Source organism: Nasonia vitripennis, chromosome 1 (genome assembly GCF_009193385.2).
Source record: "Nasonia vitripennis strain AsymCx chromosome 1, Nvit_psr_1.1, whole genome shotgun sequence".
Classification (NCBI taxonomy): Eukaryota; Metazoa; Arthropoda; class Insecta; order Hymenoptera; family Pteromalidae; genus Nasonia; species Nasonia vitripennis.
In genome coordinates, this window is record NC_045757.1 from 22,744,961 (window position 1) to 22,770,518 (window position 25,558).

Sequence of the window (25,558 nt, forward strand, 5' to 3'; positions counted from 1 at the left end):
CGAATGAAAACGTCGCTCGCATCAGTGCAGCTTTGTGAGCACGCGCCTTGTTTGCGCTTTAGATCCGAGATACACGATACCACACGCTCGCCAAAGTAGAACCAAAATTGCCTTTGTCAGCATTTTAATGGATATGGAGTTTCTGTCGCGTTAAAACGTTGAAAGTAGAAAATGCGCATCAAGGTAATTGATAAAAACTTCCTCTATGTATACACAGGGGGAGGTGAATTTGATCTTCCGGTGCGAGGAACACTTTTCTGCGGTTAGCTGATGAATTTGATTTATTTTTTCTAGCATTGAAACAAATGAATTCAGGCCAATGTCATTTCGACAATTAAAAATTTCTTCAATTTATAATGCTGGGTGAATAGTAACGCAACAATCATCTTCTGAAAGTTGATTTCAATTACGTTTTATTATCCAAACATGGTAACTTATGCTAGCCGCTTAATAGTGACACGTATTGAGCACACCCGAACGCACACTGATCCAACCATCATAAATAGAGTTTATAGCGTACATTTAATACTCGTATGCATGGAAAATGGAGCGATTACACAATGATCATTAATATTACATTACAGTTTACAGTAGCATATACATTAAATTTGCCGATAAATTATTACACAGCTAGATAATTAAACGATTAATTTTTTATTCCATAAGAAAATACGATAATACTATACTGCGCACTTGAGCACTGAGAAAGTATAAAACGGTAGTCATTATTCTGTGTTGAATTCGCAAAGAGTCTGAATTTCTGCTCGACCTCGTGTGTATTACACATCAGCTTACGTCCTGCATATTCGATCATCAATTTCAGCGCGCGAATCTGCTTCGCGCGGGGACAATCGCAAGGCTCAAAGTTGGCCCCGTCGCATTGGAATTCGAAACGCGTAATTTCATGCAAAGTATAATACACTCGCGCGCGCAAGTCGAAATTTTCGAGAACAACGGGTGCATAAATTTAACATCGTCGCCGCGCGAGTTCTCCTCAATTTAATGATCGCGCGTCGGAGTTATTGGTCGAATTTTGTTATTGAATGCAGAAAACATCGTCGCGTAAAATACTTCCAAAGCGAGACGAATCTTGATAAATTCTTCCGTTTTATACTTACTTCCACGTTTTAATTTTCTTATACTCCTACACTTAGCTAATACTATTATGTACATTTCCATACGACGCCTTACATAAATAAATGCTTAAAATCGTAGTTCATGCCAAAGACTGAATACTTATCCAAATTTGATTTTTCGTTAGCAATATCATACAATATTCGATGAAATTTATTTTAAAAGACATTTTGAACTTTTCGAAATGCATGAATTATATTACGTGTGCAGCGAGCACATACGCAAAATGGTATTAGATACAATGGGCGATAAATAAATACATCATAATCTAGGAGCTACACGGGCTACACGACCTATACATCAAATATCTTCTCTAAATTAGCGTCGCGATTTGAGAGGAGTAAAAATGATTCGAATGGGCGCAGTTAGTAGGATTGGCGATGCACAGTGAATAAATAGCCTGTCATAACTTGTAAAATTCAGTCGCTTGCGGCGCGATTCAGCGTTTCTCCATTGACGACGGCTGACGCACGAATAAAAGTAGCGAGGATCGGTACAGAGAGTGTGGGCGGCGAACGCCCAAGTTTTCGTAAAACTATATACGATAATCATATAATGAAGCAAGTTGCGGAGCGAACGGACGCAAGGTAAATTTAATTAGAAACCGGATAGCCCGCGGACAAAATCAAACACGACCCACTACCCCGTGACGATGGAGAGGTCAGGTTTAGGGCATGAGCGGCTCGCGCTGCCGAGGATGCGCCGCAGCCATGCGGTTCTGGTAGTGCTCCTTGATGCAGAGGTCGTAGGGTCTCGAGGGCATCCAGAAGCAGCGGGCTTGGTTCGAGACGCAGATGCCGTGCTTCTCCTGGCAGTCCATGGGCCCGGGGCTGCCCTCCCACGGGCAGAGTGTGCCGTTCGCCCGGTGCAGGGCCTCGCCCTTGCGCGCGAAGCTCGTGTAGCTGACCTGGAAAAGCGAAAGCCGTTATTTTCTTCTCTCTCCCTCGCTCTCCTTTTCAGGCGCTCAATTAAGAAGGTGCTCTCGTTTCGAAATACGCTGCAGGCATATGGTATCGCGCATGTCGCACTCACGTCGCACACGCAGCCCTTGGCGTAGAGTCCCTTGAATCCCTTGCGCTGGCGCTTGGAAACTTCGGACCAGCGCATCATGAGGTTGCAGAGGCTGAGCCGCGGCCGGCCCTCGTAAATCCGGCCGCCGACCACGTAGGTCTCGGCCACTTGCAGATGGACGCTGCACATCGAGTCCATGCTCGGCGCGTACAGCAGCCCGTCGTACAGGTAGTCGTTGAAACTTTCGTTCGCCAGCTGAAAGAGGCGGTGCGTCGAGGCATTAGTTGGCGCGTAAGAGCGCGTTCCGCGTTGCTCGCTCGCGACACTCACCTTGAACTTCCTGTTGATCTTCACTTTGTACGCGGTGTCCTGTCCCATTGGGATGCGCTCCTTCACCTTGATGACGATCACTGAAAGGGGCGGCGCAATTAGATCGTTATAGGGCGACTCGGAATTGGCGCGATTCGTAGCGGGCGTAATTCTCACCAAAATCGGACGAGCAAAAGTGCGTCTGCGGGTGCGTGTACATGCAGGAGCAGCCCTCCGCGTGCTCGACGGCCAGCAGCAGCGTGACGAAGCCCGCCGTCAGCAGAACGGCAACAGCTCTGGCTAGCCGCATCTGCAAAACGAAACATACGCAGATCCGCGTTCAGACAAAACAGAAATACACATCGAGTCGGAGGCGAATAGGTAGGACAAGACACTTTCTGAAAACGGAGCCCTGCATCAATGGCCATCCGATAGCGGGACGTAACGCAACGCGCGCCGACTCTCCGATTACTGTTCTTGTTCTGCAGTACTTGGTCAGTGCGCGCCGATAATGCCCGCCGAGGAAACTCTAGCTATATGCTATATCCCTGCGACTGAGCGCAGCTGCAGCGCGCTGAGCTGCAGTGTAATTGGATCGACGGCATAGCTATGGCCGGAGAGAAAGAAAATACGGACGAGAGGATTCAACGCTCGTCACCGTGGCATTCCTAGCGAAATTCCTATGGGCTATGGCTAATCGACCGGCGGAATAGCGGCTGTATGAAATCGCGGCGCGATAATTCAATCCCTTGTTGTTATTCATGCGAAATTCCTCCTCGAACGTGACATCGGCAAATTCGTCGGAGGCTCCGATCCGTCGGGGCGTCTCGTACGTGCATCGTGCGGCCTGTGAAATATGCAGGCGATAGCGAAAGTTGCCGGCGAGCAAAGCAATTACAACTTGTATATCCTCGCTCACTCTCTCTCTCTCTCTCTCTCTCTCTCTCTCTCTCTCTCTCTCTCTCTCTCTCTCTCTCTCTCTCTCTCAGCCTCTCCCCTGTGATATGCCGAGCATGTGCTGCGCGCAGTCTGTACGTGTGTATAGCCGCGGGCCGATCTATATGAATTTCGTCCCAGAGCGCAGTTCCGCTTCCGGACCCGTTAAACATTCAGGAGACTATTATATAGCGTGTATAGCGACGTGCGCGGAGATACAACAATGGAGCACACCCGCTTTTTTCCCTATGTGCGAGGGAGATTCCGCAGACGAACGTGATTATGAGCACGAGGAAAGGTTGTACAGCAAACTGACCTATATATTGTGTCGCGCACATAACGTTTTAACGCAGCTTGCGGCGCGAGCAGAAAAATGAACCGTTTAATGAGTGACGAGTGACCCAATTACCGACACTTATGCGACGGCGGTATTTCACCCACGCGGATTTTATATCCGAGTGCACTCGCTCGGACAGCGTTAATTAATAATGAAATTTCATTCGCGAGCGGCCGAGAATTAGCGAGGGTTTTAAGCGATCTGGTGCGCATAATAATATTCAATCCAATATCCGTGGTGATTTTTGTTTCTGCAGCGCATACGCGGATTAAAGTGGAAAAAGGTCACATCCGCGCGAGCGCGTCAAAGCGCGACTGTGCGTGCGGTTAAATTATGCCTCCGGGGAAAATCCGAAGCTAAACCAAATAAATGCGCGCGGCCGCATCGTTTCACAGTGGGCTATGCAATATATAGCACGCGCGTCTGCGCTGCTTCGTCCTCGTAAACGTATGCAGCGTTATAGATATGCAGGAGGAGCGTAGCGGAGCGCGTCGGACAATGGCAAAGCCGACGCTCTCGTTTGCATGCAACATAGTCTAGCGAGCGCAGACGATCTGCGTGAGAGGGCCGGGAGTCTGGATGATTCTGTCGATCAACATCATGCACACGAAGCGAAGTGTTGGATTGATCACGGCGAATTTATCGAGTTTCAATATCGGAAAATTGAGGAAATCGAATTCTCCTGAAGAAGAGTTGATTTCACTTTTCTATTGCGTACGTTATCGGTGATTACGCAGGCGACACTCCCAAAGACGCTCAGTTTCTGAGCTGTTTTACAGGTCGAGAACGCTACAACATGGAGAATACTCGATATTTAATGTTTTTGAAATTGCTTAGGAATTTAGATGAATAAACTTACTATTTTAGAAACCTCTCTCGAGACTGAATTTATGAAATACAAGATAATTTTATGAACGAAAATAAGGTGTGGATAGATGTATACAAGTGTGAGTGTATGTAAGGAGAGCGATATGCGTCTCACGTGACGTGTCTCCCGCTGGTCTCGGTGACCGCGGGAAAGGAATGTTGGGGATAGGTTGGGGATAGGTTGGGGATAGGTTGGGGATAAAACCTCAACTGTGACAGGAGTCGCAGCGTCAGATTTTGCGAGAATCGGCATCGGAGAATCGAAATCAAGACTTGTTTGAATTCGCAATATTCTGTTATGGTGTCTGCTCCGAGCTTCAGATCTCTACCAGGATCGAACTGAAGCTCAGTGCTGACCGAACTAGACTGATTTTAGATTTTTTCGTTGGTGGAAAATTACCTCGGTCCTCCTCCCCCGCTACTCCCGCTACCACCGCTTCCCCCTCCCAAGCTTCACAGCGGTCGGGAGAAAGAAGCCCGTCGTAAAGTACTCGGCCGAGCTTGAATTGGGGCTGCGCGCCAACCGACGGCGAGCGGGCATCCTCAGACCCTCGTTAGCGCTCGGCTTTTGCTGAGCATTTTTATATGGTGTCGCTTACGTGCAGGCCGTTTGGCTTTGCAGGAAGACCCGTAATGACCGGAGAGGACACAATTGATCGGTGCTATTATAGAGACAATGCCGATATCTCGATATCATGTTTAGAAAGATGCGTGCGGCGAGAGCGCCATTATCCATGAATTTCCGTGCTTACGACGGAACATGAGCCATTACGCGAATTATCGCAGTGGCGCGGCCTATTCCGAATTTGCTGGCTGCGAGAACAGCCTCATACGTGACGATCCGCGCAATAGCGACAGTCGGTACTGTGTTTGCAAGCTCCGCGAAGCCGCGAGAGAGCTCGTAATGTGCCGCGAGTGATGCACTGTGTCGGCTTTACGAGCAGGCACCTGATTTTTCCGCATCGAATCGTATGGCATACAGCGCTCGTGACTCTCGTGTGCGCTAGAGGCGCCGTTCCTCCGCTTTCATCGCGCCCGGATTATTTCCAAGCGCTTTATTTACTCTATATAGGCGTAAATAAATTGATCTGATCAGATCTATCTCAGAGCTGTTGCGTAATGTCGGTAAACGCGAAAGACTTTTTCAATATTTACATGCGTCAGTTTTTATAGAGCTAAATATGGTGGATGTTAAATCTGTCATGAAGATATGGGGGAATTGAGAAATTAGAAACCCCGGATCGTTTGCCGCTTATAATTATGGATGAGACCCAAATAAATTTTATGTGCTGAACGTGCAATTAAGTTGATTACACGCTCCAAGTCAAAGTGGACTGTTATTTGACTGGTTTCCTATACAACTTCGGCTACAACTCGGTCAATACTATAAATTCCGTTCACCGCATAATTGCCGCGTTTGCTTGCTTCTTCGGAATTCAAATTTTCATCATTTGGCATTTACCATTGATTCAGAAATTTTCCTTCAACTTCTCGACTCGTGTAGCCAAACAATTTTGCGCCAAGTAGACGCTCTGTTTAAGAAAAAACAAGCTTTCTACGAACGAAAGGAAATCAATAACGAAGTTAACTGGGACAAATCTTTCCCGCGCGATATCTTTCGAGCGGAGATAAAACTCCATAGCCACTTAGCGAAGATTGCGTCGGAAAACGCAAACGGCGTCGATGATTTGCGGAACGATTTTTCCGCAACACGTACACGACTTTTTTATACACCTTCCGCGAAACGCATGACTCAGAGTCCTGGGAAAATCAACCCTCCGGCCGGCGGCATAAAGCGCCACGCCTCTACTGCTGCGACATATAGCGAGTGACTTATAAAGCAGAACGAAAAGTCGCGGGAGGTTTGCATAGAAGAAATTATAGTGATCGAGGAGGCGGCCGCGCAGACAGGTGCTTATCTGCGCATAATCGCGGGAAGATAAAAGACAGAGAGAGAGAGAGAGAGAGAGAGAGAGAGAGAGAGAGAGAGAGAGAGATGCTCCGGCGGTGGGCTGCGATGTGCGGGGAAAAATCGTAAAAGCAAGCCGGCGTCGCTGCTCTGCAGAGGAGAAGATTGAGGGACGCCGCCACACGCGAGCACATAAACACGCCCACGCCCCGGAGGCAACTGCGGCTATACGACTCCGCGATGCATTTCGTCCGAGTGCGCGCGGCAGAGCGAATCGATTGCCGCGCGTTCTCGCTGTCATACATCGGCCCTGCGCCGCGGAGCTTCTCCGGCAATGCATCTGACTTGAAAGCTGCCTCGGCCCGGCCGCCATTCGTCGCCGAGACCGTTCGGAGGTGCTTGTTATTCGCGAAAGCCCGAACAGCGTGACTCGGAATTTACGGCGCTATTGTAGCCAAAAACGATGAGGCGCCGAGAGCGTGATGCTCTCTTTTGAAGCTATAATGGGCGCACTTGTGGAGCGGTCGCGCGGGAAATCGTGTCGTTTATTTTCGTGCCAAGCGATTCGACGCGATTATTGGGAGAAGCCGGCCGCGCGACGCAGCTTCCGAGAACGAAGCGAGCAAGTTGAATTTTCATCGGAAACCAATCAAGCGCTTCTAAACCTCGCAAATCACTGCTAACTGATGCCGCAGTCCGAGATCGGAGAGGCCTTTCCGCACGGCGCGGCGCAATTGATTCGTAAGCAGCGCATACGCACCCTCGCAACGAATTCCTCGGGAATGACGGATCGCGAAAATCCACCCACGCGTAATTTCTCAGCTCCCGGCGAATGAGCTCGCGCGCGTAAAGCGAGCGCCCATGCGCGGAATATAGAAAAGTAGAGGAGCGCGATAGCGCGCAGGTATTCCGCCCTTTATACGGGAAACCCCCCGGCGCGGCTTGAATATTCAGTGCGGCGGCGTTTAACCGCGTGAATCATCTGGCTGGCTATGCTGCTAGATGCGCCGCTCCCGCCGAGGCGAATGGCTTCCCTACGTTCGTCCGACTTTTATTCTCTCTGTGGATTCTCTGGCCTAGCTTTTTTATACGCCTGTACTCGAAACAACGACTCGGTTATTTAATCGAAGGTATTCGAAATATTCGAAAACAGATTGCGCAACGTAACACCGACAATTATGCGAGGAGAGTTTTTATTTTCATTAGGCCGGAGAGTGCAGCGACAGATAAAAAAGGCACTCGTGCAAATTTATCAGCAACGTAACGATCGGTTGCGAAACTCCTTAAACCTCCTTAGTGAACGGCTTTGGCAGAATTATATATTCGAAGATTAAGCCTCTTGAGCGAGCGGAGAAAGTAGAAAGTGCTTCACTTAGCTCAAGGACCTGGGTTCATTACGAGCGCGAAGAAAGACAGCATTTTTAACATTTCAGCTCACGATATTGGCGTAGCGGATATAACGCGCGTTTACATGTTTATATACGAAAACGTGATACAAGCAGGTAAGATAACGACGAATTATCTCTTTTAATTATTTACTTGGCGTCCGTATCAAAACGGCGACAAACATAGCCCTATTAGCTAAAAAGCACAGTAAGTATAGTCGAGCAGAGGCGCGATGATTCACATACATTCTCATTGTGAGAAAACTCTTATAAAGTCGCATCCGCGAGTTGGCGATAAAACTCGATTTTACAGTAGGACGGAAATAGTAGTCGGAGCGAGCGAAAGCCTGCGGATAAAGAAAAAAAATATCGAACAAGTCATTTTCCCCCGTTGGCGGCGCTCGTATTTCATGCTTCGAGGTATACACCTATAGGCCGGCTCTGATTTATCGGGCTCGCGCTCGCGCTGACGCTTGAAAAATATGCCGACTGCAAAGCGAAAATCGACGTCCCTCGCTGCGCGAGGCTAAACGATCGTTCTTTGGCCGAGTGCGCTTTTCATCGAAATAGAATAATAGATTTGTCAATGATAAGATTAGCGGCGCTTTGCTATGGGAAATAACATTTTCCCTGCCTTTATTTAAACGAATAGGCATCAGGCAGGAAAAGGAATGATTTTTTACGGGCTTTATCTCTGCAGTGTACCCGGATTTTTTTAAATCCCGACTAACTCGCCAGATTCACCAGACCAGACTGATTGGCTGTACTTCATCCCTTTGAATGCAAAACTTTCCGCAGTTGAAGTATAATACCAACCACGTCAGTCAAAGGGGACTTTTAGAAAAACGTAGCCGTGAGATGAAAAAGCTTTTCAAGCATCAAAATATTGTCACAGAAAATTCTAAATTAAGAAACGTACACGTTCGTACACGAGTCGAGCATCTCGTCACACGCCTATACCTAGTAGTGATAAATCTTCCGGTTCTGCTGAAGACAGTAGAAAAAAAAAACACGAAAACCAGAGTCTTGCGCCTATTCCCCGACTTGAATCAATCGACCCTGCGTCATTATGACGCTATACTAGGGACGTAAAAACAACGGCGCGTGACCCCGGAAAGAGCAGAAGTCGCAGAAAAACCGTCGCTACTCCCAACTCGTTCCCAGGGCCGCGCGCTCGCTCTAATAGACATTCCAGAGATGCCGATCGCGTCTCCGCGTTGCGCGTGCAAAGATTCGCCAGCTCCGCGCGCGGGAAAACCCGGAGGCCTCCTCTACAATTATGAATTCGAAATGAGCGACGGGCATCGAATGTTTTGATGCACCCGACGATTCGAATGGGATGACAATCGTAACGGCTTGACTCGATCAAAATAACATTAGGAATTGGCATAGCGTTCTTTGGGCAAAGATCCAAAGATAATTAATATTTATGTTTCAAGTGATTACATCTCCGCAATGAGTGAGAAACGATCACGTATGAAAACTTCTCGAGTTAATAATATGGTTTTGAAAAGAGCTCGTCGATGCAGAAGCAGCCTGAGACCGCTTAGATTTTCTCGGGCGCAGAGACGCATGAAGCGGCAATGTAGAGCTATATAAGTCTTATACGTACATTTATAAAATCGTATAAAATCCGGTCGCGCGAGGAACCGGTCCAACTCGCGTTTCCGACACTCGCCGATCAGCGTGTGCGCGACACCCTTGAGACTGCTTGTGCAGTCTGACTTTTTCGCCTCTTTCTGACCTCACACACCGGCGGCGGCCGTTTACATATGCAGCGCTTTTATATACATTTATATATAAGTCTGACGTGCGGCGCGCGTCGCGCTCGCGCTCTCTGCGACTATATCGCCGGGCTTATGTCATATATTATGTGTGCATACTGGGCTTGGTTTTATTGTCCTTTTTTCGTCGGTGCTCCTGAATGGGGTGTTTTGAATAAGCTGTATTTTTCTCGCTACACGCGTCACGCTCATGATATTATACGCTGTTGGGGCGAATTTTTTCAATCTCTTATTAATTTAATGCCATTAAGCTGCACTTTAACTTTCAAATTAAATTGACAGGCCGCGTTTTTATTCAGTAGCGATATCGCATTCTTTCTCAACCTTCGTTATAATCCAGCCGGTTATTTATTTGATGCGACCTGCAGTGTGTAAAGATCTGTGCAGTCTGTAACTTTCTGCCGCGAGCAAATATTTTATTTTTCGCATCGAGCAGCGCTTTTATCTGATATTTATTTATTTGGCTTGCGCACTTTTATAAATTTCCTTCGGCGCATTTTTCGGATTAACCGCTGATTTATAATAATGTACATATTGGCAGCTTTTCATCGGCGTTCAAGATTTTTCGGATAAATAAAATCTGCCCCGCGAGAGTGACGAAAATAAAACGGAAAACTGAGCGATTTCCTCGAATTTTCCGAACAATATATAGCGCTGAAGTACGCGCAGATGAACGAACCTTAATATATATTTATACCTGACGTATTCCGTGACGCTTTATTTATGAACCTCTCACCGGCACTTCGGCGCGAGCCTATCTTATGTCACACCCTAAATTCGTTTTTATTTCTTTTTTATGGAGGTGCGAAAGAGTAGCGATAAAATTACCGGATGATAAAATCGTGACGGCCCTCTGTTCGTTTAACGGCCTACGCCAGATACGCCGGTGAATATAACGAATATGCAAATATGCAAGCGCTTAATGACTAATGATCTCGAGAAATAAGCGCATTTTATTTATAATTATGAAATGATCCAGAGTCAACGGCATCGAATCGTCGGAAGTATTGAAATATCTTTTGGAACGTTATACAACTCTGTGAGGCAACCGGCCGCGATAATTAATTACGATCCCCGACCATTAGTTTCCGATAGATTTCCGTGAGAAGAAGAAAAATGGAATATACCTGCGGACGAGACAGCAGAAGAGAACGCGATTATTTTTGAATTCTTAGACTCGGCGGCGTTCCATAAATAAACTTATCGTTAACCCACATCGGTTCGAAATCCGAATACGAATGTTTTCTCGAGGTCAAGGACACCGATCGTAAAACTCGGCAGGGTGTCGTCGTCGTCGTCGTCGTCGTCGTCGTCGTCGTCGTCGTCGTGGAGACGCGCTCGCTTTTTTGCGAATCGAAAAGCCATTTCGCGCGTTGTTTTACAGCTGCTTATTATGGATCTAATTGGATCCGCGTGCAATTTGGTTTTACGGTCACGGGCGGAGCGAGCGCGAGGCCGGAATTTTACGCGCGCATTCCAAGCGCCAGAGTCGTTAATGCGGGACTGTTTCACATTCGCATTGCTTTTCGATTCACAATTCCAAAACTTTTGCAGCGAGCTGGTTTTGTTTACTTTCGCTCTCACCCTCCAATCTCCATAAACAAAAGAAGAAGACTAACTTTGCTGTCGACTCTCCGGGCTGTCGTGGTCCCAAAGCCCGCGGAAAAATCCTCCAAGCGACGATCACACAGTGGACGAGTACACGCGTCCTAATATTCGGCTCGCACTAGCACTGCTCTCGCACGGCGTGTATAATAAGCGAGGAGAAACGCGAGCTGGCGACGAAGAGCTCTGGGCAAATCGCACGCGCGCAGGTGGAAGCTTCTTGGACGCGGCTCGAAGCAAGACTGGCCCAGTTCCATCGTATTACCGACTATTATATTCCGGCCGGCGAGCGAGCGGCGCGTCGCCGCCACCACCACTACCGCGGCCAGCGAGAGCTGAGCTCATGTGCTATTCGCGCGCGCTCGGGCCTCGGCAGCCGCAGCGCGTCTAAGTTGCATCTTGAATTCCCCGGCACGCGCGATGCGTCAATCGCGAATTCGAGTCGCACGCGCGCATATGGCTCGCTTGGAGATTTGCAGAACGCGCGCGATTGATGCATCTGCGCCGCCGGACGAGGCGAGGGTTCTCTTCGGCACCCCTTATGCGCAGCGATTTACGACCCAATTATATATGTATAGGCATCGTAGTCGGCGGACGCCGAGCTTCGTCGTGCAATGACGCCGCGATTTCAAACGTAAACACCGGGCGAAGCGTGTTTTTGTTTTTGCGCTTTAGAGCATCGATCAAGCCGCAGAATCGCGAAACGCCAATAGGCCGTTGAATAAAACGTTGGCGAAACGAAGCTGTGGGAGGAGAAACCGCCTCGACGCAAAAATTAATCTCTGCCGACTTGCCGCGACGCCACATGTACACACAGGCAATGCTCCTCCTGCGTACACGTATCAATTAATCGACCGCTGATTAATAATCGACGTCGCGGCGGGCGCTTTACGAGCCGACAGGTACAGAGAGCATTTTAATCCGCAACTCCAGCGGCACTATGGCTGCCGCCAGCGAAGTGTATGGGAGGATGAGCTTTTTCCTGCGCGAGCGTGTACCGTAGGGTCAACGAGCCTCTAACCGCGTCGGCGAATCTACTCTGCGGGGCCGCTGCCGGAACTATTATGTATACGTCCCCGTCCGGCGTATATAACTCGATAATCGATGTCGGCTGCGGAGCGCAGCTTTTACTTAGATACCCGCTTAATTCGCGTTTTGCCGGGGCGTTTATTTGCCGGGTTTATTGTACGGCTACGCTGTGTGTGTACCTTGTGCATTGTATAGTTATGTGCAAGCTGCGGCCGCCCCGGTAATTGCGCTCTTGGTGTATCAGGCGGATGGCTTTGTAGAGAGAGAGAGAGAGAGAGAGAGAGATTGCGGCCGGTGTGCGTAGGTGCTTATTTCGTGGATTTACAGCTGCTTAGCTTCCCTTCTTTTTTATTCCGGCGAGATTTCACGTTGGAATCGTACGGCGAACGAAGTAACTTTCGCTCCGGATGAAAGGGCCGGCGAAATTGATCAAATAATAAGCTGCGAGCGGCGACGAGAGGAGGATGCGATATGCGGCTCAATGAGGCTTTATTGCGCTGCTGCGCCTGTTGCGCGGCGATCTACAAAATTAGGCAATTACAGCGAGAAAGACGATTCTGTTATGGTACTTTATATAATAATGCGTGCATTACACGGTAATTCATAAATAAACATTGCGAGTGAGCTCGGAATGGATTAGAGCCGGCTGCGAATTATGATGTTATGTCATAAACATGCGCGAGAGCGCCGCTGCGCCGCGACGATGAATAACTCGAGTGTGCGGCGTTTTAGCAATCGTTTATTTGCCCGCCGCCGAGCGCGTTAAGGTTTGCTCGTGCATATACTCGCAAAAGTAAATCTGCGAGCGAGTTGATCCGATCGGCTCCTAATGCCCGCCGTAAATTCAGAGTTTATAATCTCTTGCGCGGCAGGTTTATTTCGCAGAATAACCGGCGTTAAAATAAAGGCGAATAAACGAGCGCATATCTCGTCGCAGCCGCGATAACCAAATTAAACGCCGGGCGCAATTAAAAATAAAAAAAGCAGTTGGCACAATCGATCTCGCGCGACCGGATGTTTAATTCAGAGAGTCGAGTCTCGAGCGCGACAGCCGATAAGCTTCCATGGTCGCGGCATTGAGGCTCATCACAGCGCGAGCGCGAGCGCGAGCGTATTTCAATTATAGAACCGCTCGTTATTGTGCTGGCCCGCGTCCGATCGGTTTTTCCGCTTGCCATTAAAAAAGCAAAGTTTTCTAAACGCGATCGATCGCTGCGTACTCTCGGGAGCAGCGCGAGCGGATCTCGGGAATTCCCCGACACCGCGAGCGTAGCGCGATAATAAAACGGCGTTGGAAAGGCAATCGTGCGGGGCCAATTATACCGAGCGGCGTGTCGCCGCGCTCGCTGCGTGTTTACAATTACGTCAGCTCTCTCTGGACACAATCTCGCGAGCGCGCGCGCAGATTAACTCTTATCCAGTTGGCGGACTGGGTAATTGAATTTTCATGCAAATTGTCTCCTGCGCGAGTCTCGGGGACGAATACGTGCGCGCGCCCTCGTTTATGAGACATTGCTGCAGGGATAGTTGATATAGTATAGTTGAGGACGTATCGCGTCGCGTTTCGGACCTCGTGTGCGGCTGGCAAGAGGTAAGGGAGATAAGAGCTTGAGCGTTCGGATCTTTAACGCCGGCCTTTAATGTCGCGCCTTGGATTCGAGATCCTCATGCTTGGTTTATGCTTGCGCGGCACTTTTGCTTTTCCTGCCGATCGAGCTATCGACTCCGCATTTTTCTCGGAAAACTTCTGTCTACAGCTCGTAACGAACTTTTTAATTGGCGGTTTTACGAAGAAGCCCGCGAATATAGTTCAGGCCAACGACCACACCGCATCGACGCGAATACCCGCAGATACGTAATTTGAATGATCGCTCGGACATTACAGCCGAGAGCGGCGACGTTTCAAAATATCATCTTTGAATTGAAAACTTGATACCCTGCTCTCGTGCGTAAATTATGATTATTCGTTCGACGACGCTGATCTGTATCGCTGTATTAAGTAATTTGCGTCCATTATAGCATATGAACTTTGAATTGCAAAGGATCATTTCGTACCGATTTACATGACAAAACGGCTCGATGACATAATAACGTATTTCTAATTATTCTGGTGAGATCAGTAGACGATGAATTGTCCAGTACGGGACGCGTCGCTCATAATATAACGTGTTACGAACTTGGAAATGAATAATTTTATATTCTCAGATATAAGAATCGGAAAATAAACGTCGTGATTCGAGACGTGCCAAATGAAATTTTCTCTTGCAACTTTTGCGTTCGACGATAAAGTGCAAAGATTCAATGAAACTGGAAGAGCGAGGTGTCCTCGTTGAAAAAGAAAAAGAAACTTCCATGATTAACGAGGAAATTGCTTCAGATGATAAACCGTGATTGAGATAACTTTATAGCGACGCTTTAATGGGTTTTTTGGGCCAATTAATTACGAGCGTAATATGCTTGCGTATAAATCACCCGCGAGAGAGTTGCGGTTTTCATTTAGACGAAAAATAAAATGAACAATCAAATTTCAGTTGTACTGATCGAAATGACAATAGCTCGGATTTATTGCTTTTCCGCGGAATTCTTTGCTCTTCGTTTTTAGCACTTTTCTACTTACCCATGCAAATGGAGGTACTATCGACTTGGACTTTCTGCACCGGAAGCATAAAACTTGAGAAATTCATTTTTAGCGCTTTGTGCTATAAAAGAATAGATCGCCCATTTCCCAAATACTAGCGAAATTTTTATGGCTCTGTTGTTTCCACAATCTTCAAATGTTTTCGCATTCGGAAAACTCGCCTGACTGCACATCAGCCTGCGCTCTTTGCTATGCCCAACACGTACGGCAATCGTGATTCAAGCTAAATTTACAGAACACTGTGCAGTCGTAAATTTGAGTAATGTCTCTGTCAAATTTGCATAGGCCATTGAAATAATTTTTCCGTAACTCTCGAGACGCCGAGCGCAAGCATCTTATAAAACTAGACTACCAGCGACACATGCGTCGTTACACAAGTCATCAGGCATAAAACTTTACGCAGCAATGAAATTATATAGGCCGCCGATAGGGTATACACACTCGCGTATCTAACTTTTCCTCTTCGGCGTTCGCTTACGCGGGCGCGAGAGAAAACAATAACCGGCGGTGGCGACCGATCCCTAGCGAGCAGTGCCTCGAAAAAACGAACCTCGAGCTTTTACGACTCTCGCCTACAAATGGCGAGCTCGTAAAGAGCGAAGGGCAAGGCGCCTAATTGAGTGATTGTCGATGCGCGAAAAACAATGAAAGCCATCGCGTAACTTGGCCCGCAGCGAGGTCCGTCGCGTTTTTGCAGCGCCGCTCACGGCAGTAAACGCGCGAAGCGGGTCACTCTCCTCGTTCGGCGCTGTGCAAGCACTATCGGCCGTTACGCCGATAACGATAAGCCCTTATCGTCGACGCAACGGACTTGCCGGACGCGGAAACGCTCGATGGATTTTCGCGCCGCGCGCGCGAGCCCTGGGCGCACTTGCAATAAACGCTAAATCTCGCGATTGGCTCGCGCGATGCGGGCTGCTTTTTAGTGGCTGTAAACATTTTTTTCTCGCGTTTGCTTTTAAGTACCGGCGTTTCCGTTTTCTTCGAATTTTACGATGACGCCTGCTTGTTTCTCTTGAGCTCGAGAGTGAAAAATGTGGTTATTTTTCTAGCTAGAGATGTTATTTCCACTGATTGTAATGCGCGGACACTTGATTATGATTGATTTCTATTCTCGGATTTTCATTCACTCGTGTTCCCACGCCTTGCACGTGTTTCGCACGCATGTTTACCCAAGAAATCGCCGATCTAACGATAAAGTCTAGGAAACATAGACCGATCGCTGATTTTCTCGACTAATTATTTGCCGCAGGCCTTATCTTATCTTTGAAATAAGCGCAGCGATCGGCACGAGAGGCCCGCTTTCTCCAGCTTCGAAAAGCGCATAACGCGTGTGCTGTTTCGAATCGACACCGGTTCGCATGCCAAAATCGCAAGGCTCCTAAAAGCCGAACCACGAATAACGCGATAAAAGAAGACCGGCTTTTACTTTGCAAATTTAAAGCTCCAAACAATCGGTGTTTATCGCCGTACAATGGGCGCCTCGAAAATACCGAGAGTGATCGCGCAATTTATTTTGTTTTCGATATCGGACGATTCCCCGATGCGCACTCGAGTAGGGTCATTCCTATTAATACGCCTCACTTCGCTCGAATCCGCGAGCCCGAATCGGAGCAGGTTAGACAAATCCGCTTCGCGCGAGTCTAGTCAAGGTGCATTTTCCGCGTAGAGCCTGCACTTATAATGAATCAAAGTGACGAGGCGCATGAGAGAAGCAGCTCTGATGGCGCGGCTGATGAAAAGTAAGGCCGCGCACCAGCTGCGCTATATGATAGTCCCATTAAGCGGATGAAATCACGCCTATTAGCAGCCGACACTCGTCACCTCCTTACGTATGGCCACCGTCTCGCGGATGTGTCGGCGTCGCACAGCTGCGGGGGCGTTTAAAGCGAAATCGAAAATAGACGGCCGTACCGTCGTATGCGTGTGTATATGACTTCAGCGAGTAAACAAATAGCGCCTGTATAAGAGGCGGATGGAAATAAAATATTCGCGCGCGCCGCCCGCGCCTCGCTGGACTCGCTCGCGGCCTACACGCCACGCTGACGCTGGTCTTGGTTTTCTTCGCGGTTGCGGCCTCTGTTTGCGAGCAGTCGAGCACACGCAGCTCGCAAACTCGAGAGATCGGCACCGTGAGGTTCGCGCAAGCTGCTGATTCCATGAAGCAGATCAATGTTAAAATAATAAAACAAGCGCACAAGCCGAGAATCCGAGTCTGCCCGCAGCGAGCCATTTTTTGCGGACTGATTTACTCAGAAAATACCCTCGACATTGCTTGCTTTCGCTGTTTGCACGATTCGTTCTTTTCGGGTCCCCGTCAGATTCTTCGCGCTCTGGGCACAGGAATCCCCGAAAGTCGGCTTGGTGAAAAACGAGGCGCGAATGAGAAAAAAGCTGCGGAAATCAACGCGGCTCGGTTCAACGCATCCCAGAGTAAACATTGCGCGAAGAGAACGTATTTAGCGCGATCGCGAGACGAGCACTTACTCATGCTCACTTGCAGATACACTTTGTACTTTGTTACAGGCCGTTTAAGTGCGCGCGGCGAGAATGATTTACGAGCTCGGGCGGCTTGATTGGACGTTTTAGATTGTGCCATACGGTGAAAAATAAGATTCCGGATTTGCGAAGCCCGGCGTATTAGAGCTAGAAATTTTTCGGCGAATCGGAAAACCGAGTTGATTTACGTTTTTATTTACGTACCGCGGGCGTTTTTCCGAGAACGAACACGACTTCGAGGTAGCCGGAAAAGCAGAGCACTAAATTAAATTAAATTAAATCATCGATCCCGAGAACGGCAGCGGCGCAATTTCAATTTTATTTTCGCATCGCCGCCCGAGAGAAGCACCGGAGCAGCAAATGCCGCCGCGCGGAAGCGCGCAGCTCTGCGGTCGATCTGATTTTCCGCGAGTGCAAAGCTACTAACTGCGCGTTCCACAACAAACGTGAATCAGCCCGTTGTGTCTATCCGCGCGCCGCGAGTTGGAAAGGGAAAAAGCCAGCCGCGGAGAAGAAGAAGCGCGCCGCCACACGCGGATCCGCAGCTCTCTTACTCGGGGCGACGTTCAACGTCCGCGCGAAAAGGAAAAAGAAGCCGATAGGCCAGCGGCGCGCGGGACACGGAGAAGGCGAGCTTCGCTGCTGCTGCTGCTGCAGGCTCAATGGGATTGCCGAGCGATGAGTCACCAGTCACGACTGAGACACAGAGAGACAGGCCGTGTACTTCTGCATGCATATACTCTCTAGATTTTCAAGCTCATAAGCAGAGAGACGTGAGTGCCGCGTAAATTACGGGCCAGATATCGGATGACAATTGGCGGCGCGCCTGCGTTGTTTATCGACTGCGCGGCGTCCCGCGTACCTCTTTCGCAGGCTGTTGTTGTTCTCGCAGCCGGCGGAAAGTTCGCTGATTCCTTTCGTTTCCTGCGCGCATCACCTCGCTCCTGCAGTACGCATCGTCTCGCGCCGAGAGTTCCTTATAGCACGATGACGGTGCAGAAAAAGTGGAGCAGATTTGTTGTGAATCCGACATCAGCCGTCAGGGACTCTATATTGCAGAAGGATTAAGTCATCAAACAAACGGAGCCCACTCGGCTCGATCATCGCCGATAGCCCATCGCACTCGCCGGCGAGAAATCGCTATATAAATATACTGTATTATAAATATACTGTCGCGCGCAGAGAGCCTGTTATGAAACCGTGTGGCGGAACGCGCGTGGGCAGTCGACACTGGCTCCTTGGCGCCACTATAATTTCAGCCCGAACAGATGCAGGCCTCTGCATTTATAGACGCTGCACTTTCACGCTGAGCGCGCGCTCTATAGTCGGCCGAAAGAGCACGCAACGCGCGCGGGTAATCGCACTGCATGTGCATGTGCGCACACATTCGGTGTCTATTGTGTAACCAGCTATGCAATCACTTTGGCACTTACAAACTATGCGCTAATTCTAATGTTGGCTTTGAAACTCTAATGAACGACTCCGCGGACGCTGACACTGACGCCTGGGCGAGTGCGCTGCGAAGCTTTCCGCGACGATTTTTGCATTGGAATCTTTTTATACACCGCTGCGGCATTAAGAAAAAACGAGCCTTCCATTAGGTCGGTAATAGCCGAGCGGTAACGAGCTGCCAGTCAGCGTTTTTCTACTGGCTCCTACTCGCCTCTTTTCCCGTACTTACCTCGAGCGCGCAAGTTCACGTTCGCACGTTACAGTTTCGCGGAATCGTATACGCGCGCAGGTAGTTATTAGAGATTTTGCGAAAGGCCCTTCTTATCCGCCGGGCTCACTTCGATCTCGCTCGAGTTAGATTTTTACAGTCGCGCTGGATGGGGCATTGTTCTCGTCATTACGTCGAGATTTCATCGATTCGTAATTGTAGGTGCGTATTTAACCAGGTTAGGTCGAAAAAATTAATGACGCCGCGCCCCGGCATTGCATCACGAGCGACTTTTTATGGAAAATGAAATTAGGCTCGGGAAATTAGCGCTGCGCGCGTTTGATTACTGACCGCGCGCATTTCGGAGCTGAAATTATTTTCAAAGGAATTTAAGTAAAATAAGTTTTGTAGTATTAATGTTTATGTATGCCATCCCTATGTACAGGCAACTGTGTTTGCCTCTATATAGGATGCCTTTCAGAGGCATGTGTATATATGGTATTTGATAAATATTTAAATAAATAAACAAATAAATCATATAAATAAGCTTCGCTCGCGACGAGCTAAGTCGAACTAATGAACCGCGACAGTGACGACGTCGCGCGCAGGTTATAATCGAGGGAAACAGAGTTTCGACTCTCCTTACGCAATCGCACGGGTATAATCGCGAGGATGCGATTCGGCGGCGATGAATCAGTTTGCATTAAAGAAGCTGTCCCGCTCGCGCCGGGGGCTCTCACGCACGAGAAAAGACGCATCGCGATCGCGCTATGATGAAGTGCAAGCACGAAAATAGAGCTTTCCCGTAATACGATATATATCCCCCATCTATTCCCGAGCTTTTCACTTGAACGCCGGCCGACAATCTCGTCCTATTTCCGTCTGCGCGCCCAGCCCTTCCGCGATATTCGCTATGAGACGGCTTTACGAGGCTTTTTTGTCTCTTTCCCTCGCGAGATATCGCGGTGCCGATTTTAAATCCAAGCGCGATCGACAAAAATATCAAAATAAAAGCTGTCTCTCCTTGTTGCCGGCTTTTTCGATAAATCTAGGTTTTATATTTGAGCCGCGATAAACAAGGTCCCCACCGGTTTAATGCGTAACGGAGAGAGAATGTTTGCTAATTTAAAAGCACGCGCGCATCGGTTAATGGATTGATGGCTCGGTATGGACGCGCGCGTTCGCGGTAATTTATTAAAATCGACTTTGCGCACCGCGATCGATCGTAGCCAGAGAGCGAAAATTAGAGCAGTTTGAGAGAGAGAGAGAGAGTGAAAGAGAAGCGCGGCAAATCATATCGCCGCTATCGACGCAACAAGCTGTGTGAAAGCGCAGTGTTTGCTGACCTTTTTTATGTATAAGGATTACACACTCGGTGATGAAGGCTGATGCAGCAGGATTCACTCGCGAAATCTCGGCTCGCGGCTCGCTATACGCGAGAGGATCAAACGCAACGTCAACGCGCGCAAACTTGGCCCACAAATGTTTGCCCCGCAATTACTCTGCTGACACGTAGAGGATTAAACAAAAGTGCGGGATGACTATCTGTTTGAAAAGGCACGCGCACCACTCAGCGTCATCAGCGCGAAAATGAATTATGGATATGAACAATCGTCGCGCGCACAAACCAGATCACGTGCACTGCAGGCTATTGAGAGGAGAACAGTGCGAGCGAACCGTTATATATTAGGAGACTGCCCGAAGTGGGACGCAGTAACGAAAAAGCCCCTGAGCGCGCGCGTTCGAGCAACGCGCGGCTTCCGTATGAGATAAGTGTGTAGGTAGACTCGAAGAGAAATTTTCAGATGGTCCCTCCGCGTGTAAGGCGCGAACAACACTGCGAACTCACCTTCCCTCCTTAGCGATCTCCGGCTTTGCGAGTACTCGCTCTCAAGTTTCTCTTTTTTCCCCACCTCCTCCCGTCCCTCTCTCTCTCTCTCTCTCTCTGCCGCGCGCATTCCAGCGCCTGTCTCTCCTTCTCTCCCTCTCTTCCCGATATTCCTTCCTCTCTCCGGCGAGTAGGCTCGTGCCTCGATGTTTCTATCGCTCATCCTTAATCTCGCTACTTCCTTATCTCCCTTCACTTCCCTTCCCTACTCGCTGCTCTCCCGCCTGCTTATAGCAGCCTCGATCGTATCTCCCGCTCTTTCGCGCGATGCAGCTTCGATGCTGCTCGCCATTGTCTTTCGTATTATAGCCGATTTAATCACTCTTCCCCCGCGCCCAACGGCGAGAGATGAATACCCGCTAAACAGTCTCCGCCGCGGTAATTATAATAGCGCACGTAATAGATTGCCGCCGCTATTGGAATGTTGCCATGCGCCCCGCGTGCTAATAATGATATTCGAAAGCACAGCTATATGTGACTTGCGTTGTTTTGCGCGATCGTCGCACGTGGGCTGGAAAGTGAAATCCATTCCATTTTTCGATAAAACTCCAGACGGACCAGCACCTACGCGAAGCGAGGCCCGCGCAGATGCGAGCTGGACGACACTGCGCCACTAAAATTCGCCAAACCGAAGTCTAGGGCTTTTTTACTAGCCAGCTGCACATGCGGCTCTGAATTCCCGTTTCCCGACGAGTCGCTTTTACAAAGCAGCGGAGCTACATGTATATAGCTGCACGTCGAATCTTGGCTCTCTCGCACGCTCGGCACACAGTAAATTTAATTTCGCCGCACACGTGATATCCTCGGCGGACTGTCTTTTCCCTTTCTCACGCGGGTATATCTATCGTCCTCCGCTATATAATGCGCATATCCGCGCTTATCCGCGCATATCCTGCGGCGCGGCTCTCGCTGCGGGAACTTTTGCCAGCCCGTCCCCCGACGTATGCAACACCTATATGTGGGCACATCCCTGCCACGAGGCCTTGCGCGGAAACAATTTACCGCGGATCACCTGCGTCGCATTTACACTCGCTGTACAGGCTTGATCAAAATTTATTTCGAACTCTATTTTTCACACTCCGCGCTAAATATAAAAGACGCATAACAGAGTCGAATAAGGAGAGAATTTTTCTTGAAACGAGAGAAAAACAAAGAGAACTTTACAGCTTGAAAATGTCAACGAATTAAGGGCAGTGCTACTTGGCGCGTAAGCGAGTGTAAAAGTATTTTCACCAAACTCGGTATAAACATGTTACGCCGGATCCTCATTTATTTCTGCACTCTCTACTGGGACAACGACTATACGTCGCGATTTTATATGGCACAAGTTATGTTTTATCGCGGGGAGATGCAGCGGAGGACAATTGCCGAGACAAACTTCTTTTACGATTTCAGCTCTGAACTCGCTGATCGTAAATTTTTGACAAATTCTTGTCTGTGCGCTTACAATTGGAATCACGACTGTTATTGCCACTGTACATTGTGCCAAGTTCGAACACGTTCTATCAGTGCGCGATCATGTGCCTGCAATTAATACCAAGAACGATGAAAATTAAGGCCGTACATTGTTTGGCTGCGTAAAAATCATACACATTTAAAAAAGTGGCCGTATACGTATTTCACTCGACTGGACACTGGCTATAAAAGATTAGGACAGAGATCTTCAGATAGCTTCAACAAAATGAACAGGCGAATACACCAATACAGCGATTTCTCGAAATGTGAAAAAAAAACAATTCAAAATTTTCGTAAATGTAAGCGACGGTCTCTCCTCTTTGTTACAGGTGAGCGCACCGAGGTACCCCGTGGTGGTGAAACTGGGCCACGCGCACGGCGGCACCGGCAAGGCCAGGGCTGAGAACAGCCAGGAGTTTCTGGATCTGGCCTCGCTCGCCGCGCTGACCGACAATTACTGCACCGCCGAGCCCTACATCGACACCAAGTACGACGTCCACGTGCAGAAGATCGGCAACAACTACAAGGCTTTCATGTGAGTTTGACCATGTGCTTGCGGAGATTTATCGGATTAAAGTCGGCCCGAAAAAGCTCGATTTACTTGATGGAAAAGCAAAGATGTTAAGTAATTAATTGTGGCCCGCGTCGTTATATATTCGATAAAATTAACGAACCTGCAGGCGCAAGAGCATCAGCGGCAACTGGAAGTCGAACACTGGCTCGGCGATGCTGGAGCAGCTCGCGGTGACGGAGAGACACCGCTCGTGGGTCGACCACGTGGCCCAGTTGTTCGGCGGCCTGGACATCTGCGCCATAGAGCTGCTGGTCGGCAAGGACGGCAAGGAGTACATCATCGAGGTCAACGACAGCGCCCTCTCTCTCATGGGCGACTCCCAGGAGGAGGATCGTCGCCACATCGCCGACCTCGTCACCGCCAAGATGCAGGTGAGCTGTCGAATTTGCCCATTATTGCGAGCCTCCGTGCGGCATGCCTATATTGCCACATCGGCGATCCGCGTTGCAGGCCTACTGCCGACCGCCTGCTGTGCTGACGAAGACAGCGTCTCGCGGCTCCATGTCCAGCTCGTCGCAGGTGACGAGCCCATCGGAGGACAGGCCAGCCGGGCCCGGTGTCGCCGCCGGCGCGGGCATGGCCGGCGTGCCGCCCGCCGTGGCCGGCTCCCACGGCAGCATCAGCTCCATCACCAGCGGCATCGGCTCCGCCGAGGTGACCAGCGCCTCCTCGGCCACCGCTGCGGTCGACCATCACCAGCAGCTCCAGCGCCGCGACTCCCAAGGTTCGTTGTTCTTCGCTGGCTCTCTATAAAAATTGCACTGCGAGTTAGCCTAGTTGTGTGAGGCAACGCATTCAATGTCTCTGGTCGTTCTCGCGCAGCCTCGCAGTCGAGCTCGGTGAGCAGCAGCGCGCCATCGGTGGGCCGGCGCCAGGACGAGCCGCCGCCGGTGCCGCCGACGTCGCGCATGCCGTTCCATCGCCAGGGCAGCCAGTCCCAGGCCACCGGCGAGGACACCGAGGACACCATGAAGAACCTCAGGAAGACCTTCGCCGGCATCTTCGGCGACATGTAAACACCAACTGCTAAGCTGCCCCAGAGGGAATTACGCACGTTCGGGCGACTGTGCACCACCTTTTTTCAGACTTTCTTCGTCCTTCCTTTTTCCCGTTCGACGCTGATGCCAGAAGAGGACAGTGAAGTTTTCCTTTTCCCACATTCAATATTCCTACGCGCACGATATACGTCGTCGAGCAGTTTTATTAAGGGCCGAAGGGTGTAATACACACGATGTAATAGCCATGCTGAGACTGATAGGCTCAAACGTTTTTACATTTCTTTGTAATCATCTATCTATTACGGTGAACTAGCACACAAAAGACTCGGAGGGAGACGCGACTCCCTTTCCCCCTTTCCTGCGTATAGGAACTTTTGCACCCTCCTCGCGAGGCAGCTGACACTTTTACGTTTATACTTTTTTTTAACGCGTATACCATATATTATTATTTCCGCGAATCGCACGACCAAATGAGTATGAGAGTATCGAAACATTCAGTACTATATATATACTTGTATTTCTGCAGTCTGTGTGGTTTCCTGCGGAAACCCGCCGTCGTAGTTATATATCTATGCAATTTTAGGTTCGCCAAAGCTTCAACGATTCTAGTCGAATGTACGAATAATTTAAGGAAACGGATTTTCACTATTTGCTTTGCAACGGACTCTAGTTTTCTGAATGATAATAGCAATAATCTTGATTCCTCGCGAGTCTTAGGCCAATCGTGACTTTTGAAATTTTGATCGACGGATTTTATAATTAAGAATTTTCGAGCGAATTTTACGCATTTTTTCATTTGAAGCTCACTTTTCGTTTGTAAAAGCTATAACCCATTTGTTGTTCATTGTTCATTGGAAAAGTCGATGTTTTATTCGTATACACGAATAAAATGGAGAGAAAAAAAAATTGAACAAAACTGTTATTTGCTCAACCATGTATGCGAGCACGCGCTGCGAATTGAACAAACAAGAGACGTTATTACATATTGATTAGTACGTGATCGTAAAGTTGATGCAAACAAACAAAAAAAAAAAAAAAAAAAAAAAATGAAAGAAGCAAACACACGTTTTTTCGAGAGTAATTTTGAAGAGAGGTCTTGTTGTTGTAGATTAAACTCAGACACGGGAGCTCGTGAGATGTATCACATCATTGAGAATCATGCGTAAGGCGCATACACCAGATACACGCATGATTGCCACACACATACATAAACATACAATACAAACATATATATCTCGCCCATTTTATTATAAAAATCTCATGGCTGGGCCCATAATCTATACGCAGTATAATAGTGACACCGAAGCTGGGTATAATTGCTGGTTTCTTATTGCAATGACGGCAATGGGTATGCATAGAAAATGACCACAATGCTGAAATAAAAACGCGGATAATAATAATAATGAAAGCGCGTCCTGATATAAGGAAATAATGATTCGGTTAAAAATAATAAAGACAAACTCTCAGGGGTGCCTTCAGAGCACTGTAGTTAATACGCATATAATGAATATAGCGGCAGGACGATGATTCGCATATATGC

The 25,558-nt window shown here is 48.7% G+C and overlaps 2 protein-coding genes across 5 annotated transcripts in view; one reads left to right on the forward strand and one right to left on the reverse strand.

Moving 5' to 3' along the window:
- The window catches only part of LOC100114347 (synapsin), a 43,592-nt gene extending 18,527 nt beyond the window's left edge, over nucleotides 1–25,065 (forward strand). Inside the window, exons 8-11 of the mRNA XM_032595978.1 lie at nucleotides 22,776–22,981; nucleotides 23,127–23,391; nucleotides 23,471–23,744; nucleotides 23,843–25,065. Of these exons, the coding sequence (XP_032451869.1) occupies nucleotides 22,776–22,981; nucleotides 23,127–23,391; nucleotides 23,471–23,744; nucleotides 23,843–24,036 (939 nt within the window). The 3' untranslated portion in view covers nucleotides 24,037–25,065. The remainder of the gene's footprint in view (nucleotides 1–22,775; nucleotides 22,982–23,126; nucleotides 23,392–23,470; nucleotides 23,745–23,842) is intronic.
- Nucleotides 388–20,937, reverse strand: LOC100678225 (tissue inhibitor of metalloproteinase). Of its 4 annotated transcripts, none has more exons than XM_008215631.4 (5): nucleotides 20,450–20,937; nucleotides 2,632–2,764; nucleotides 2,476–2,555; nucleotides 2,167–2,400; nucleotides 388–2,041 (listed from the first exon to the last, which is right to left on the reverse strand). In XM_008215631.4, the coding sequence occupies exons 2-5, from the start codon at nucleotides 2,762–2,764 to the stop codon at nucleotides 1,802–1,804; spliced, it is 687 nt and encodes a 228-aa protein (XP_008213853.1). In that variant the 5' UTR covers nucleotides 20,450–20,937; the 3' UTR covers nucleotides 388–1,801. The 4 variants fall into 4 exon arrangements, with proteins under 4 accessions (XP_008213853.1, XP_003427929.1, XP_031786389.1 ...); XM_003427881.5 differs by lacking the exon at nucleotides 20,450–20,937 and adding an exon at nucleotides 11,292–11,660; XM_031930529.2 differs by lacking the exon at nucleotides 20,450–20,937 and adding an exon at nucleotides 9,501–9,651.
- Nucleotides 25,066–25,558: the final 493 nt, after the last annotated feature.

Coding starts and splice junctions, on each gene's coding strand:
- LOC100678225 (XM_008215631.4), bottom strand. CDS start 2,764: ATGCGGCTAGCCAGAGCTGTTGCCGTTCTGCTGACGGCGGGCTTCGTC. Junction 2,556..2,631: donor CTTTTGCTCGTCCGATTTTG/GTGAGAATTACG, acceptor CGCCCCTTTCAG/TGATCGTCATCAAGGTGAAG. Junction 2,401..2,475: donor AGATCAACAGGAAGTTCAAG/GTGAGTGTCGCG, acceptor CGCCTCTTTCAG/CTGGCGAACGAAAGTTTCAA.